The 15801-nt window shown below is 49.7% G+C and overlaps 1 protein-coding gene across 2 annotated transcripts in view; it reads right to left on the reverse strand.

The window, feature by feature from the left end:
- Positions 1 to 8338: 8338 nt before the first annotated feature.
- The window catches only part of TMEM121 (transmembrane protein 121), a 29527-nt gene continuing 22064 nt past the window's right edge, over positions 8339 to 15801 (reverse strand). The window contains exons 2-3 of one of the 2 annotated variants that reach the window (XM_082225563.1): positions 11308 to 12171; positions 8339 to 11160 (exon numbers count right to left, since the gene is read on the reverse strand). In XM_082225563.1, the coding sequence (XP_082081689.1) occupies positions 10507 to 11160; positions 11308 to 11445 (792 nt within the window). In that variant the 5' untranslated portion in view covers positions 11446 to 12171 and the 3' untranslated portion in view covers positions 8339 to 10506. Of the gene's footprint in view, positions 12172 to 15801 lie in introns of both variants that reach the window. The other variant, XM_082225562.1, reaches the window with a different exon arrangement.

Below are 15801 nucleotides of genomic sequence, written 5' to 3' on the forward strand. Positions count from 1 at the left end.
TTCTGCCCGGACACTGAGGTCCAGCGCCGAGGGCCTTCTGGCGGTTCTCTCGCTGCGAGAAGCCAAGTTACAGGGAACCAGGCAGAGGGCCTTCTCGGTAGTGGCGCCCGCACTGTGGAACGCCCTCCCACCAGATGTCAAAGAGAACAACAACTACAGTGGTGCCTCGCAAGACGAAATTAATTCGTTCCGCAAGTTTTTTCTTCTTGCGAGTTTTTCGTCTTGCGATGCACGGTTTCCCATAGGAATGCATTGAAAATCAATTAATGCGTTCCTATGGAAACCACCTTCAGACCAGGTCCGGGGACAGTCTGTCCCCCGACCTCTTCTGAAGGCTGGGGGGGGGGACAAGGGCTTTTCTTCCCACCCCCAGCATTTTAAAAAACCCCGGGACAGCGGAGGACTTCTCCGCTGTCCGGGGCGATGTAAAAGCCCCTGGGAAGGCAGGCAGGGGGGGACAAAGACTTTTGCCCCCCGCCCGCCTTCAGAAAAGGTCCTGGACTTTGCCCCCCCCCCCCGCCTGCCTTCAAAAGCCGTCCGGGACAGCGGTAAGCGCTTCCCTGCTATCCCGGACTGCTTTTAAAATGCTGGCGGTGGGGAGCAAAGCCTTTCGGCCCCCGCCGGCCTTCCTGGACCTCTTCTGAAGGCCGGAGGGGGGGGGAAAGGCTTTGCTCCCCACCACCAGCATTTAAAAGAGGTCCCCGGAGATTTCCCTATGGGCTTTCTTCTTGCGAAGCAAGCCCATAGGGAAATTCGTCTTGCGAAGCGCCTCCAAAACAGAAAACCCTTTCGTCTTGCGGGTTTTCCGTCTTGCGAGGCATTCGTCTTGCGAGGTACCACTGTACTAGACTCTTAGAAGACATCTGAAGGCAGCCCTTTTTAGGGAAGCTTTTAATGTCTGATGGATTACTGTATTTTAATATTCTGTTGGAAGCCACTCAGGGTAGCCAGGGAAGCCCAGCCAGATAGGCAGGGTATAAATAATAAATTATTACTATTATTATAAGGTCGCGAATTTAAGCTGCACTTAATTATTTTTTGTGGGACATTCCTAGCCTTCTCATGCCGTGAGAGAGTGTCAGCAGCTGGAGTCTGGTGCAGATCAGCAATAAAACACCCACTGTCAGTGAATTCTTTCTTCAAAAACCCCCCACACCAAAACAGCTCATGCCTGGTGATCACAGCCAGTCTTCCCAGTAGGTCTTGCCCCATTGAAGCTGTTGCAAGGACTGAAGGTCCTCACCTTTTCATTGCTCTCTAAGGCTCCTTCCCCAGCAGCCTAAGGCTCCTATGTTTTGTCCTCTACATTTATCTGCATGTTCTGGGAGACCAGGAGCAAGGGAGTTGGTCGCAGCAGGATGGGAAGACTCCCTGGATGCTTCAGCAGCCTGGCTGATTTCTGTCTCCTGGTCCCCCTCCTCTCCTGCCTCTGAGTCTGGACTGCCCTCTGCCCCATCTGCTTCCTGCTCACTAAACCCTGTTGCTTCTCCAGCTTCCAACACCTCCTTCTCCTAGCTTTGTTTCCGGGCCCAGTTCAAATTGCTGGCTTTGAGCTATCAAGCCTTAAATGGCTCAGGACCGCAACACCTCAAGGACTGCCTCTTTCCATATGAACCTACCTGGACCCTGAGATCATCTTCTGAGGCCCTCCTTCGTGTGCCTCCTCCTCGAGAGGTCCGGAGGGTGGCAACACGAGAACGGGGCCTTCTCGCTAGTGGCTCCCCATCTGTGGAATGCTCTCCCCAGGGAAGTTCGCCTGACGCCTTCATTATACACCCTTAGGCACCAGGCAAAAATGGTTCTTTTTGACCAGGCCTTTGGTTGACCTGATCGACATCCCATACCCTTTTAAAATGTGACTCTTTTGGCGGGGAGGGGGCCCAGTGTTATTGGGTTGTGGTTTCCGTTTTGATTACAGTGGTACCTCAGGTTAAGTACTTAATTCGTTCCGGAGGTCTGTTCTTAACCTGAAACTGTTCTTAACCTGAAGCACCACTTTAGCTAATGGGGCCTCCTGCTGCTGCCACGCCGCCAGAGCACGATTTCTGTTCTCATCCTGAAGCAAAGTTCTTAACTCGAGGTAATATTTATGGGTTAGCGGAGTCTGTAACCTGAAGCGTGTGTAACCTGAAGCATATGTAACCCGAGGTACCACTGTATTTGTTGTGGTGTTTTATGTTGATCTTGTTCTGTGAGCAGCCCTGAGACCCTGTGGGTATAGGGCGGTATAATTAATTATAATATTCTTTCCACAGACAGAATTATGGAGTAGAAGACCACCAATGGCGACTAATCCCGACGGCGCTTGTACTGCCTTCAGGCACAGAGGCAGCCTCTCGGTGGCAGATTTGAGGGATCGTGGGGAGGGAGGGAGCTTCTGCCCCCCTTTCCAGAGGCATATGGTTGGTCTCTGGGGGAAAGAGGATATTGCATTAAATAAGCCTTTTGTCAGGTCCAGCAGGGCTCCTAAGAAGGGAAGGAAAGAACAGCTGCTGCCGTGATAAGCATCCAAAACAGTTTCAGTGATGAGACTGCAGCTCCACCCACCCGAGTTGTCACTGAAGCATCCCTCAGTACATCACCTACCTGGAGGGGCAGCCAGGCAAATTGGGAAGGTGCCCCCCTCCCCGGGACACTGCTCCTTCCCCCACCCTGGAAGCCTTGCCTGCCAGGCTTCTGCAGCTGCAGTGGATTCCAGCAGAGTTCCACAAGATCCAGCTACAAGCTGCTGCAGCCGTGCGCCCAAGGGAGGCGCCTTCGGGGAACTGTTCCACAGGATTTGGCTGCCTGAAGTGGCTGCTTCAGTCTGTCTCATGAGCGAGCCGGCCCTCCCTGGTGACCATTTTCACTTCAGCCCCCGATCTCCCTTTTCCTCCAAGGTAAAGGTAAAAGGTATAGGATCCCTGGACAGTTAAGTCCAATCAAAGGTGATTATGGGGTTGCGGCGCTCATCTCGCTTTCAGGCCGAGGGAGCTGGCGTTTGTCACAGACAGCTTTCCGGGTCATGTGGCCAGCAAGACTAAACCGTTTCTGGCGCAACGGAACACCGTGACGGGAACCAGAGTGCACGGAAACGCCGTTTACCTTCCCGCCACAGTGGTACCTATTTATCTACTTGTACTGTTGTGCTTTCAAACTGATAGGTTGGCAGGAGCTGGGGCAGAGCAACGGGAGCTCACTCCGTCATGGGGATTCAAACCGCCAACCTTCTGATTGGCAAGCCCAAGAGGCTCAGTGGTTTGGACCACAGCGCTACCCATGTCCCATGCAAGGAGCTGAAGGTGGCATGAGAAGTTTCCCTCTTCCCAGTTCAGTTCTAGTACAGTGGTACCTCAGGATAAGTACTTAATTCATTCCAGAGGTCCGTTCTTAACCTGAAACTGTTCTTAACCTGAAGCACCACTTTAGCTAATGGGGCCTCCTGCTGCCGCTGCACCGCCGGAGCACGATTTCTGTTCTCATCCTGAAGCAAAGTTCTTAACCTGAAGCACTATTTCTGGGTTAGCGGAGTATGCAACCTGAAGCGTCTGTAACCTGAAGCATATGTAACCCAAGGTACCACTGTACTATGAGAGGGAGAGAAAAGAACTTGCTTCCTCCATGCCACACATAATTGTATAAACCTCCATCATAGCTAAGCCGCCCTCTCCCCCTGCTTTGGCAGCCCGGTCATTCAGTAGCCTCCTCCTGGACCTTTTCCCTTTGGAGACAAGGCTGCCCAGAGCTGAACATGAGATCCAATTGTGGCTGCACCACAGATTTGTAGAAAGGGCAGCTGTGATCAAGGTGAACTCCATGCTTGTGGGATGTGAAACACATAGCAGTCAAGTACAACATTCCTAGAATGGTCATGCTAGGGGATGCTTTGTACCAGCCAGGAGAAAACTTCCTGTTTCCTCCTGAGCGGGGACAAACTTCCTCCGCATGTGACTAGATGTGGGTGTGGTCTAATCTGGGTAGGGGAGTACACGTTCTTCTTTTGCTTCTTCTCCTCCATTTTGTTTTTCCACGCGTTAGCAGAAGTGACTGTCGGCAGTCACTTGGGACTAACTCCCTTATGGGATAGTTCCACATGTATATATACTTTTGTAACCTAAGTCTGCCTTCAGGGATCCAACTGTGAACTGAATGAATGTGAGTAAATTGCTTTTATATAGACGTTAATGAGATTGCCGTGTCTGTTCTTTTTAAGAGGGACCAGAAGGAATCTTACCAGGAATCTTATATAGAGAGGCTCAGATAAGCCTGCAACAAGCAAACCGCTGTGCATTTAAAGGGGAATGTTTAAACTCTGCTACGATATAGAGCTTGCTAATGCAAGTTAGGAAGGATATCATTAAACAATATATCCTCTCCTGCCTCCCGGAACATTCCCACGATGCTAAAAGATCGGTGGGAAAGGGATCCAAAGGGATCCAAAACAAGACTGCCAGTGCCACGATCTCTTAACAAGACATTCGCCCTTTTCACAGCTGCCACAGGCCGAGCCAGTGGTTGCATTAAGCTGCCTGCTATAAGTTGCAGGATTGGTTCAGCCAGGAACTTGAGTATTAGCATCTAAATAAGAGGGAGGGACAGAGAATGGTCCCTAAAATGATGGGGGAGGGAGCCTCCATCAAGTCATGCTGGTGGCTGTTTTTAGCTGCCTCTTTCGGTTACTCCTCACCCTGCTCCCCCCACAAAAAATTCTTCTCCTCCCACTGTGACTCTGAGATCTCTTCCCTACTTTAGTATAAGCCTCGTCCTTTGAAAGGATTTGCTGCCAAGGAACCACATAGCATCACTTCCGAATGGATTGCTTATTCTTTGGAAGAAAATAGGTCATCTCCCCTTTCTTCTGGCTTTCATCCAAAGGATTCCTCCCTCTCCATGCCTGCCCCACTGCTCCCTTCGGTGGCAGCATCTTTTCTAACGGCATAGACCATACCAAGCGTGCAGAAAGCTTAGCATGATGCTCTGAGTCTGGGACTGAATCATTGACTGTCATACAGCCGTTAAAAGCTGACACTCTCTACCTGGGGCAGGGGAGGGGAAGAGCTGCAGCCAAAGCACCTAGCTAAGGGTGAGTCACAGTATCCGTTGAATTTGGGGCAGCCCCCTGGAGTCCTCCCCGGAGCTTACCTTCATCTTGGTTCCTTTGTACCTCTGCAGGCTGGGCAAGCCAGGGGAAGGCAGGCAATGTTGCTACCACTGTAGCCCTCCAAGGAAGCCCCATCTTGGAAAACTAGCCCAAAGGGCCCTGATGTTGCAACTTAAAAGGGGCTGCCAAATTAAGGGCAATGTTCTGGCACAGCTCTAAACTTCCTGGCCAAGTCCTGTAGGAGACACCCTGCACATGCCTGCTAAAAGGGACGAGGGTGGCGCTGTCGTCTAAACTAGGGTTACCAGATGTCCCCTGTTCCCGGGGACAGTCCCCGGATTTGCAAATCTGTCCCTGGAAAACGTGGCAGAGGCAGCAGCGGCATTCAGCAGTCTGCCTGGTAGTGCAGTCGGCTCTAGCTGGCTTCAGGAGCTGCTCGCTGCCGTGGCGCCCACCATTTTTCCTCGATGGAAGCCCCCATATGATGTGTCTTGTGGGCAACACATCATATGGGGACTTCCGGCAAGGAAGAATGGCGGGTGCCACGGCAGCGAGTGGCGAGCAGCTCCTGAAGCCAGCCAGAGCCGGCTGCGCTACCAGGCAGGCTCTGGGCTGTTGACTGCCGTTGCCAAAGGGGAACCGGGGATGTCCAGCGGTACAGATCTCCTGCCCCCTTCCCCCCTTGTTTTGACTGATCGGGGGAGGCTCAGGATTGCGGCCGGGCTGCCGTTGCCCAGTATTTAAAAAACTCTGTGCATTTATGTTTCACAGGGTGCGAAAGAAGGGCTTTGCACCTTTATACAATATGCATGTGTGCTTGGGCCCTGGGTCTTTTGCCTCATCGCCCCAACTACAGACTCCCTGTTGCTACTCAGCTTTAAAAAAAAAAGTGTCCCTGGATTCATTGAAAAAAATCTGGTAACCATAGTCTAAACCACTGAGCCTCTTGGGCTTGCCGATTAGAAGGTTGGCGGTTCAAAACCCCAAGATGGGGTGAGCTTCCGTTGCTCTGTCCCAGCTTCTGCCAACCTAGCAGTTCAAAAGCACACCAGTGCAAGTAGATATATAGGTACCACTGCGGCAGGAAGGTAAACGGCGTTTCCATGCACTCTGGTTTCCGTGCACCAGAAGCGGTTTAGTCCTGCTGGCCACATGACCCAGACAGCTGTCTGTGGACAAACGCCAGCTCCCTTGGCCTGAAAGCGAGATGAGTGCCGCAACCTCATAGTCGCCTTTGACTGGACTTTACTGTCCAGGGATCCTTTACCTTGACCTTACATGCCTCCTAAATGGCTTTAGTGAAGACCCTGTTGGAGCACTTCCACAGGCTCATGGCACCTGCTCTCTGCCCCTTCCTGAGCCAGAAGAGCTGGCCTTGGGGCCAGAGCCAGGCTGCCCCCAAGGCAGACTGAAGCAGCCACTTTGGGCGAGGGAATCCTGTGGGGCAGTGCCACTGTGGATGCCCCACTCATTGCTGCTGGGGTTGCACAGCGGCAGCAGTTTCCAGTCATATCAGGGAATGCTCCGGGACATTTTACCAGATGCTCTGGTGAGAGAGGCTTTGGTGGAGGGGCTAGCTGTTACCTTCCCCTTTCACCTCAGGAGGTGAAATGGGATGAGCTGCCCCTGGACCGGGGGGAGATAGAGGAGCATATGAAGTGGATGGCACTGTGGTCTAAACCACTGGGTTTGCCTATAAGAAGGTCGGTGGATCGAATCCCTGTGACTGAGCGAGCTCCCGTTGTTTGTCCCAGCTCCTGTCAACCTAGCAGTTCAAAAGCAAACCAGTGCAAGTAGATAAATAGGTACCGCTGTGGTGGGAAGGTAAACAGTGTTTCCGTGCGCTCTGGTGTCCCGTTGCACCAGAAGTGGTTTAGTCCTGCTGGCTCCATGACCCGGAAAGCTGTCTATGGACAAATGCCGGCTCCCTCGGCCTGAAAGCGAGATGAGCGCCAGAACCCTATAGTTACCTTTGAGTGGACTTCCTCTGCATGTGACTGGAGGTGGGTGTGGCCTCACCTGTGCAGTAATGATAAAACCACAGGACAGGGCAGCCATCTCTCTCTCTTTCACCACATGCATCGAAGGAACAACATCTCCTGAGTGAAAGGTGCCCTCTTGGCTCCCAGCCAAGAGAGGACAAAGGGACTATCTTCTTATAAGATAGACAACAAAATGTATATTACTTCACTAAGCTTAAGTCTGCCTTCTGGGATCTGACTGTTAACAGAGTGTAAGTAAACTCTTTTTATACTTTTGTAAAAGACTGTGTCGTCTCTTGTATTTTATGAGGGAATAAGGGAAAATTACCAGTATAGTTGGACGCGGGTGGCGCTGTGGGTAAAACCTCAGTGCCTAGGACTTGCTGATCGCATGGTCGGCGGTTCGAATCCCCGCGGTGGGGTGAGCTCCTGTCGTTCGGTCCCAGCTCCTGCCCACCTAGCAGTTCGAAAGCACCTTTAAGTGCAAGTAGATAAATAGGTACCACTTTATAGCGGGAAGGTAAACGGCATTTCCATGTGCTGCTCTGGTGCTGGCTCGCCAGATGCAGCTTGTCATGCTGGCCACGTGACCCGGAAGTGTCTGCGGACAGCGCTGGCTCCCGGCCTCTAGAGTGAGATGAGCGCACAACCCTAGAGTCTGTCAAGACTGGCCCGTACGGGCAGGGGTACCTTTACCTTTTTACCAGTAGAGTTATTATAGAGGCTTAAGTGAGCCTGAGCCAACGCTGCCATTGCAAACTTAAATAAAGGGGAATGTTTTACTCTGCTGATATTTTGGAGACTTGTTAACACAAGTTGGATAAGGATATAATTAGACAATATATCCTCTCCTGCATCCCTGAACATTCCCACAAAAATAAGGATCCATGTCCAGTCACAAAAGTGAAAACCCATCAGGTGACAGCAAGAGCGGCGGTCAGCCTTCCTGGCAGACTGCCTGGGGTCCGCTCCTAGGAAGTGGGCTCCTTTTCTCCTTAACCTTACCTTCCTGCACGCAGAGGTACAGAATCAGCTGGTCCTAGTTCTGCAACGGGGGCTGCAAGGTAGTAGGATGGGTTTGGGGAAGAATATCATCTGGAGGGGTTCTCTGCCATAACTTGGCTGCATGAAACTGAGTAGTTGGTCTCCTGAGAAAGACCGGGAGGAGGATTCTACAGAGATGGACTTCCTGTACAGGTGTTTGCAGATGTTGTGCGGACTTCTGGAGAAGAGCAGGGATGAAATTGAAGGGTTGGCAAATAAGACACACAGATAGTGAAAGCAGCTGCCCGCTGGGTGTCCAGAACCCTTTATTACATAAAAACAGAACCGTCTTCAAACAAAATAAAAACAGAGTCCTGTGCAGGGAACAAACTCTCCCTCGGAACTGTGTCACTTCTCAGGCAAGTGATAATGTGATCTGAGAGTACCCTCTTGTTGGACGAGCCCGGCACCTTTCTGTAATTCCTTTTTGAGGACGGCTGCAGCTGGATGACTCCAAAACACACACCCTGCTGTTATGGCCTGAGAGTAGCGGCTTCGTAGGAGTGGTGGAGATGCAATGAAGGCCCCCCTGGAGGCAGGGGAGGGTTTCAGGACCCAAGAAGCTGCTGCTCCCATGCACAGCACCTTGCAAAGCAAGACTCCGCAGCACAGACCCCCTTGAGTCACCCACATTTTCCCGGACACACCCCTCCTCTGCTCGCCCTCTGTTTCCATCTCCTCATATCTCTCCCCGCCATTACTTGGTGGAGCGACAATTCCATGGGTCAGAAAGCTCAAACCTTTCCTCTGCCGCCGAGCCTCAGGGTCCCCCTCCTCCTATGCCATCCAATTGGTGGCACGGAACACAATGGCTGGGTATTGCTTGCCCGGTTGGGGGTGGGTTAGAGGAAGAAATGGCAGCCCATGGGGTTTGCCAGCCCTCTTCCTTTTGCACCAAGGCCCACCTCCTCAGAGAGGCATCCCATTGTTGGTTTGCATAAGGGAACTGATGTATTCTGTTCTGACACCCAGGCCGAGGTATCAAAATGTACAATGAAAACACGGGCTGGTGGCAACCTTAGGACAACTGGGAACTTGACCGCTTGGGCTATGGCAGCAGGCCGCCAAACGGGACCCCTTCTCCTGTGCAGCTGAATGGGGCAAGTGAGCAATGGGCCTCATGGCTGAAGGGGGTAGGGAGGTGTACGGCGCATGGCGCATGACACATGCAATGGGAGCAGCTGCCCCCAGACACTGCGAGGCTGCCCAGGAGAAGCCAGAGCTTTGTGTGGAAATAGGAGAAAAGATCACTGATAAGGGAGGGGTCACTGGGACACGGCCCTGCTTGGATGTCAGCCTTATTTGCTGCTAGCAGCTTCAAAGCGGGACAGAGACACTGCAAGACCTTATTTCGGCTTGGTTGGGACCTCCAGTCTTGGTAGCGTTTTCATGGTGCTTGGATCCGACTGCTGCCCATTCTCTGCTGGATCTGACTGCTGCTCCTCTGACCTGCACAGAGGGACCGGCTCCTGCTCTTGCCTAGAGAAAGACTGTGTGGTTTATACAAAAGCAGCCCTGTTTTAAATTCAGCTGCTGCTGCTGCTGCTAGAATAAAAATGATCCTTAGGGTTGCAGCTTCCACTTGTAGCCCCATCCGGCCGATCTCCTCACCCTGACCCCCTCTGGCGAAACACGCCCCTCCCGGAAAAATCAAGCCACCAGGACTGAGAGTTGGAAAATGAGAAAATCATCCTACCCCCCCAACCCCCAAATAAAATAAACCCAGGAACCTTGTGCTGAATTATTTGACAAAGCATCAGAATGACCCTTACAAAGCATTCCGTTGGCTGTCAAACGCTGTTCCTGGCGTGGCTGCCTTAGCACTTTGGCCACGTTGGAGGTCCTCTTTTCCCAGCGAATTGCCATGCCTCAACTTTTGCACCTACACCTGAAGAGAACCAGGAGCTGCTGCCGGATGTTATAAAACCGTTCAGACTCTGCTGGAGTTCCCAGCAATGATCAAACGGGTGGCTTTTTCGTCTTAAAAATAAGAAACTGTAAACACAGCCATTTTAAATAAGACACCCATGTTTACAGGGACACTGGTAAAAGTGCAAGGCCCGATTCTCCCTCCCCTCCCTGCCCTCCCCTTCCCTTCCTTAGAAAAGACTGTGATAACAAAAATCCTCATTCCCGTCATGTTGTGATGCACAGGTAACAAACAGATAGAAAAGATCAGATGCTGACTGGGGCAGAGTTCTTCTCCGGAGGTCCATTTGGTTTTGTTTTCTTTCTAGAGGGCCCCAAGGAAATACCTGAGATGCATGGGGTGTCCCACCACTTTGATCAGAACCTTGTGCCGGGGGTGGGGGCAGCTCTGGGTGCTGGGGTGAGAGCACAACCCCCCTCTCCCACTCCGCCAAGGGAAGGTGAGCGAGCGCCAACGCCCGAGGAGCCCTGTCATGTGTCTAAGATCTCCCTGGTGGGCGACTGCTCGTGGGCAATGCCCTGCGAACTGTGGACCGTCTGGTTGTGGGGCACCGAGTTCTGCTGCAGCTCAAGCGCAATGGCGTTTTGGGGAAACTCCTTCACCTGCTTCTTGTACTCCAGGAACGTGCAGGCCTTGGTGGCGATGGCGATGATGTTCTTGCCGATGAAGATGGTGGAGACTCTGCTGTCTTGGAACAACACCATGTTGATGGCGCGGATGAAGATGGTGACGACGTTGATGGTCACCAGGCTCAGGACAGGGTAGAGCATCATTTTCTGCGGAGCAATGTGCTCCCCTTGCATGCTGATTTCGCTGAGCGATACGCAAGGGAGGATCAGGAGAAGAATGTAGCAGTAGAAGAACATGAGACCTTCTGCCCAGATGGGCAGCCCCGTCTTGTGTGGCTCCCACAGATTGGCTTGAATGTCCAAGATGTCCAGGAGGTCTAAGGCTACCCAGAAGAGCCTTCCTCGCAAGTCCTCTTTCTTCCGAAAAGTGCGGATGTATTCCATGCTGTCCAAAGCCACGAGCACCAAGTATAGTCCTGGCACACAGATGGAGAGCAGCAAGGTCAGTGCCTTCCTGGCCACTGTCTCCAGGTTTCTCTTATCAGCCTTGTAGTTCTGGAATATAAAGTAGAGTTTGATTTCCAGTACAAAGATGTAGAGGAACCACAGAATCATAGCATAGCCACGCTTGGCCGTTTTGACCTCAGCCCCCACCCAGACAGCCACGTAGCGCAGCACAATCAGAAAGCAGATGTCTCCTACCAGGACGATGATGCAGACGCCAATCTTACGGGGCCCCTGATTCTGCTCCACTAGATAAGCATCCATGAATGCCATGCTGGTCATTATAACAATAGTGGTGAGACACACATGCCGCTTGTCCGGGGGTGGAAGCACCATGGTGAGACGATGGAAGCGCCCACTCTTCCCTCGGGCCTCCTTGCTACAAAGGCAGGCCTGCGCTCATCTCTGATGGAGTGTCACAAGGCGGGCAGCAGAAGTCCTCTGCCGCAGAAGAAGTTCCAGCAAAGCAATGGCAGATGGACCAGAGACTTCATGTGATGTCCTCAGGCTCCAGTAGCCCAGAAACACAACTCTCTCAACACAATCATTGCTCCTAAAGGCTTTGCAATGTGTGGATGGAGGTTCCTTCATGGAATGACCTCAAGCAAATCCTTCGCTGCCCACTACTGGAACTGCCTTCTGCCCAGGACTATTCTCAGTACCCCTGAAAGCACCAACCTTTCCCTTCCTCCCCCTTCTGTCCCTTCCCACTCTCGATTCTGACTTTTCACTATTAATTTCCTTCTTAGAGGTAAGAGGAGTTCCGCACTGGCCAGAGGGCAATCTTTCTTATGGGCCTCCTGGCAGCAACTTGTTCAGATCCTCAACAATTAGAGAAACTATCGGACAGCCGTATCAGTGTAAAAGGGGAAAATGTTACTCCTCAGCTGGCTCAGCAGACAGGACCAGCACAGACATTTCCCAGGGTATCCTTTCTCCTGTGACATGTTCTGCTCCTCCTGACCCAAACCTATTTGGAGCAGGATCCATGGTGAACAAGACTTGCATTTCCAAGCAAGGGTTCTGCTCAGCCATCGCTTTCCGGGAGACATCCATTCAGATCTGAAATAAACCAAAGAAAAGACATGAGAGGATGTATCGAGAACCTGCATCCCATTCAGTTGCGATCTGAGCTAATACCTCACCAGTAAACATCGCATTTTTCATTCATTTAGGCAAAGCTGGGAGGTCACAGAAGCTTTTGTCAGTCTTGCTGGCATCCTGAAAACTTCTGGGGAGTTGGCTGCCAGCCAGCGTGGCCAATGTGCTCACAGAATCACTTGGTGGGGTTTATTAGATCCCATGAAAAAATTAAAAAATCGTCCAGTAGCACCTTAGAAACCAGCTAAGTCTGTTCTGGGTATAAGATTTCGTGTGCATGCTCACTTCTTCAGATGCCATGCACATGAAAGCTTATACACAGAACAAACTTTTTTAATATAATAATTTTTATTAATTTTAACATATAAATTATAATACATACCACAAAACTTCACCACTTATACAATCTTTTTTTGGACTTCCATCAGCACCTCTGATGATCCACTGTTTTAACCACTTCTTATGCATTTCTTAAATTCATATTGCCTTTAATTATCTTAACTAACAATCCTCCCCTTTATCCATTTTTGCAATAGTTCCAATAATTCACCTCACAAAACTTCTTGCAAACCTACAAACGTAGTCTGATCATCACAATTACTTTTCAAATAGTCTGTAAATTTACACCAGTCTTCTGTGAATTTCTGGTCCCGCAGATTTCGAATCCTTCCTGTTAGTTTATCTAGTTCTGCATAGTCCATTAATATCATCCTCCATTCTTCTTTCGTCTGTAATTCTTCTTGCTTCCATTTTAGTGCCAATAATATTCTTGCTGCCGTCGTTGCATATAAAAACAGCTTACATTCTTTTCTATTTATATCACTTCCTACCATGCCCAGTAAAAATGCTTCTGGTTTCTTTATGAATGTATATTTCAACATTTTTTTCATCTCATTATATATCATTTCCCAGAAGCTTTTCACTTTTTTACATTCCCACAACATGTGATAAAATGTTCCTTCTTTTTCTTTACATTTCCATATACGCAGAACAAACCTAGCTGGTCTCTAAGGTGCTACTGGACAATTTTTTAATTTATTTCGACAGCGTCAGACCAACATGGCTACCTACCTGAATCTAGATTCAATGAGTCTTGGATAACAGATACATCATTTTTCCACATGTGGTGGACTTGTGATGAGGTGAAAAGATTTTGGGGACAAATTTATGATGAATTAAAGAAAATATTGAAATACACTTTCCCAAAAAAACCTGAAGCGTTCCTCTTAGGTATGATCGGAGAGGAGATCAAAAGCGAAGATCAAACATTCTTCCAATACGCAACGGTGGCGGCTAGGATCCTGTTAGCGCAAAACTGGAAAACCCCTAACATCCCCACGGTTAGAGAATGGCGGACGAAATTATTTGAGTATATAGAGTTAGCGAGATTGACACAGAGGATCAGGCATCAAAAAAATGTAAAACTAAAGAATGATTGGAATAATTTTTTAAGTTATATTGAAGGTAATTTGGGAATTAAAAAACTAACAGTGGACGGAATTAAAAACCTGCGAAATATAGAGTTATTATAATACAACTGCAGAATGGTTATAAGTTTATCTAACCTAAATCGAGATGGAAGGAAGCCAATGTGTAACGTCTGTAAGTTTGTTTCTTTTATGTTAATATGTGTTAATCTCATATCTATTTTCTATTCTTTTTCTTTTCTATTTTTTTCTATTTCTTTATTTTTACCTTTTACATGTCTGTATGTCTTGGCTGATGTAGTTTGCAAGAATTTAATAAAATTTACTATATATATATATAAAATACATCAGAGGCTCCAAACCAGCCTTCTCCAACTTGATGCCCTCCGGATGTTTTGGACTATAACCTCCATCTTTCCCAGCAAGAACAGCTCTGGAGGGCAGCTGGTTTGAAATATCTGGAGGGTATCATATTGGGGAAGGCTGCTCAGCACTCCCAGGGCAGAGACGATGAGCAGTCAGAGGTGGAGACCAGGAAACAGGAAGGTCTGGATACTGCCACCTTTTCACGCCTGAGACTTTCCCTGTGGCATCTGGCCAGCCGCTGTCAGAAGGCTGAGCCATTCCTCTCTCTGTGTGCAGTCCCTGAGCTCTCATTCATTTCCCAGGAGCAAGCAAAGATCTCTATGGAAATCGGAGCTGTGGCAATTGGCAATTGTTGCGATCAAAGGAATGGAGATTCAAAGGCAGTCGGGCTCATGACTTCAGGGGTTCCATTCTGGTTTTGCATGAAAGTGTTTGTTTGTTGCTTCGAATCCCAGATGAGTCCGGCAAAGACACCCAATTTGCATATTTGCTTCCCTCATGAATTTGCCTGGCAAGAGCAAGGCATGGGCCGCCAAAAGTGGAACTCCCAGAATTAACACAGCAAAACAGCCTGCGGCAAAGGTACCAAAGGCAAGCTTATTCCTAAAAGTGGCAGAATTATTTTAATAACTTGACCTCACTTTTCAATATTTAATTAAATTGTCTCTGCTTTTCTGTGGGTTGTTCTGAATAGCCTGCAGCCACGCACTGGAGAACAACGTGGCTCTTCCTACATATCGTATGAAGCAGTTCTTCTCCTCAGTATAATACATGTCTCTCAAGGCAGAGCTTGTCTGTCATCCATCTTAGGCACCTCCTGCATGCACTTTGGACTGGGGAAACCCAAACATTGGGGAGCATGGAACTCAAGCCCTAGTACGCAGGCAGACCCAAGCCCTTCAAAGTGGTTTTGGTGGAGGTCAGGGCCGGATTTAGGTTTTGATGAGGCCCTGAGCTACTGAAGGTAATGGGGCACTTCAAATGTCCACCCGTCCTTTGTCAACAACAAATGGTCGCTGTTTTGGCACTGTGGGTTAAACCACAGAGCCTGGGACTTGCCGATCAGAAGGTTCGAATCCCCGCGCTGGGGGGAGCTCCCGTTGCTCAGTCCCTGCTACTGCCAATCTAGCAGTTCGAAAGCACGTCAATCTAGCAGTTCGAAAGCATCTTTTGGCGGGAAGGTAAACAGTGTTTCCATGCGCTGCTCTGGTTTGTCAGAAACGGCTTAGTCATGCTGGCCACATGACCCGGAAGCTATAAGCCCGCTCCCTCAGCCAATAAAGAGAGATGAGCGCCGCAACGCCAGAGTCAGCCACGACTGGACCTAATGGTCAGGGGTCCCTTTATATGCTATATGATGATTTATGGACCTAATAGGAATCTAAAGCCATTTGCACATGCAGAATGTAGGCACCCTATATATCAGTGGTGTTCAAACTTTGAAAAGAGGGCCAGATTTGATGAAGAGAGCCAGATTTTGATGCATGAGAGCTGGCCAAAGTTGTTGAGCTTTTTTTAAGGATTTCACCCCAAAGTAGAGAGGGTGCCTGCGCGAGCCGGCCAACGGCCAGAAAACAGAACAGGGTGTATGCGCGAGCCAGCAAGTGGACAGTTCCAGGAGAGTTGCAGTTCTCCATAGATGCATTGGTTCCTGGGCAGAACAAGCCGACCAGCAGGTGATTGGAGGCCACAACAGATTCATTTCCCAAATTGCTTGGGGGGCCAAGCTATATACAGTATAGGCCTGCTATATACAGAAATGAGCAAACAAGTAATATTTTAGGGAGCAGGCTATAGG

This window comes from Podarcis vaucheri (assembly GCF_965113315.1).
Source record: "Podarcis vaucheri genome assembly, chromosome: 6".
Classification (NCBI taxonomy): domain Eukaryota; kingdom Metazoa; phylum Chordata; class Lepidosauria; order Squamata; family Lacertidae; genus Podarcis; species Podarcis vaucheri.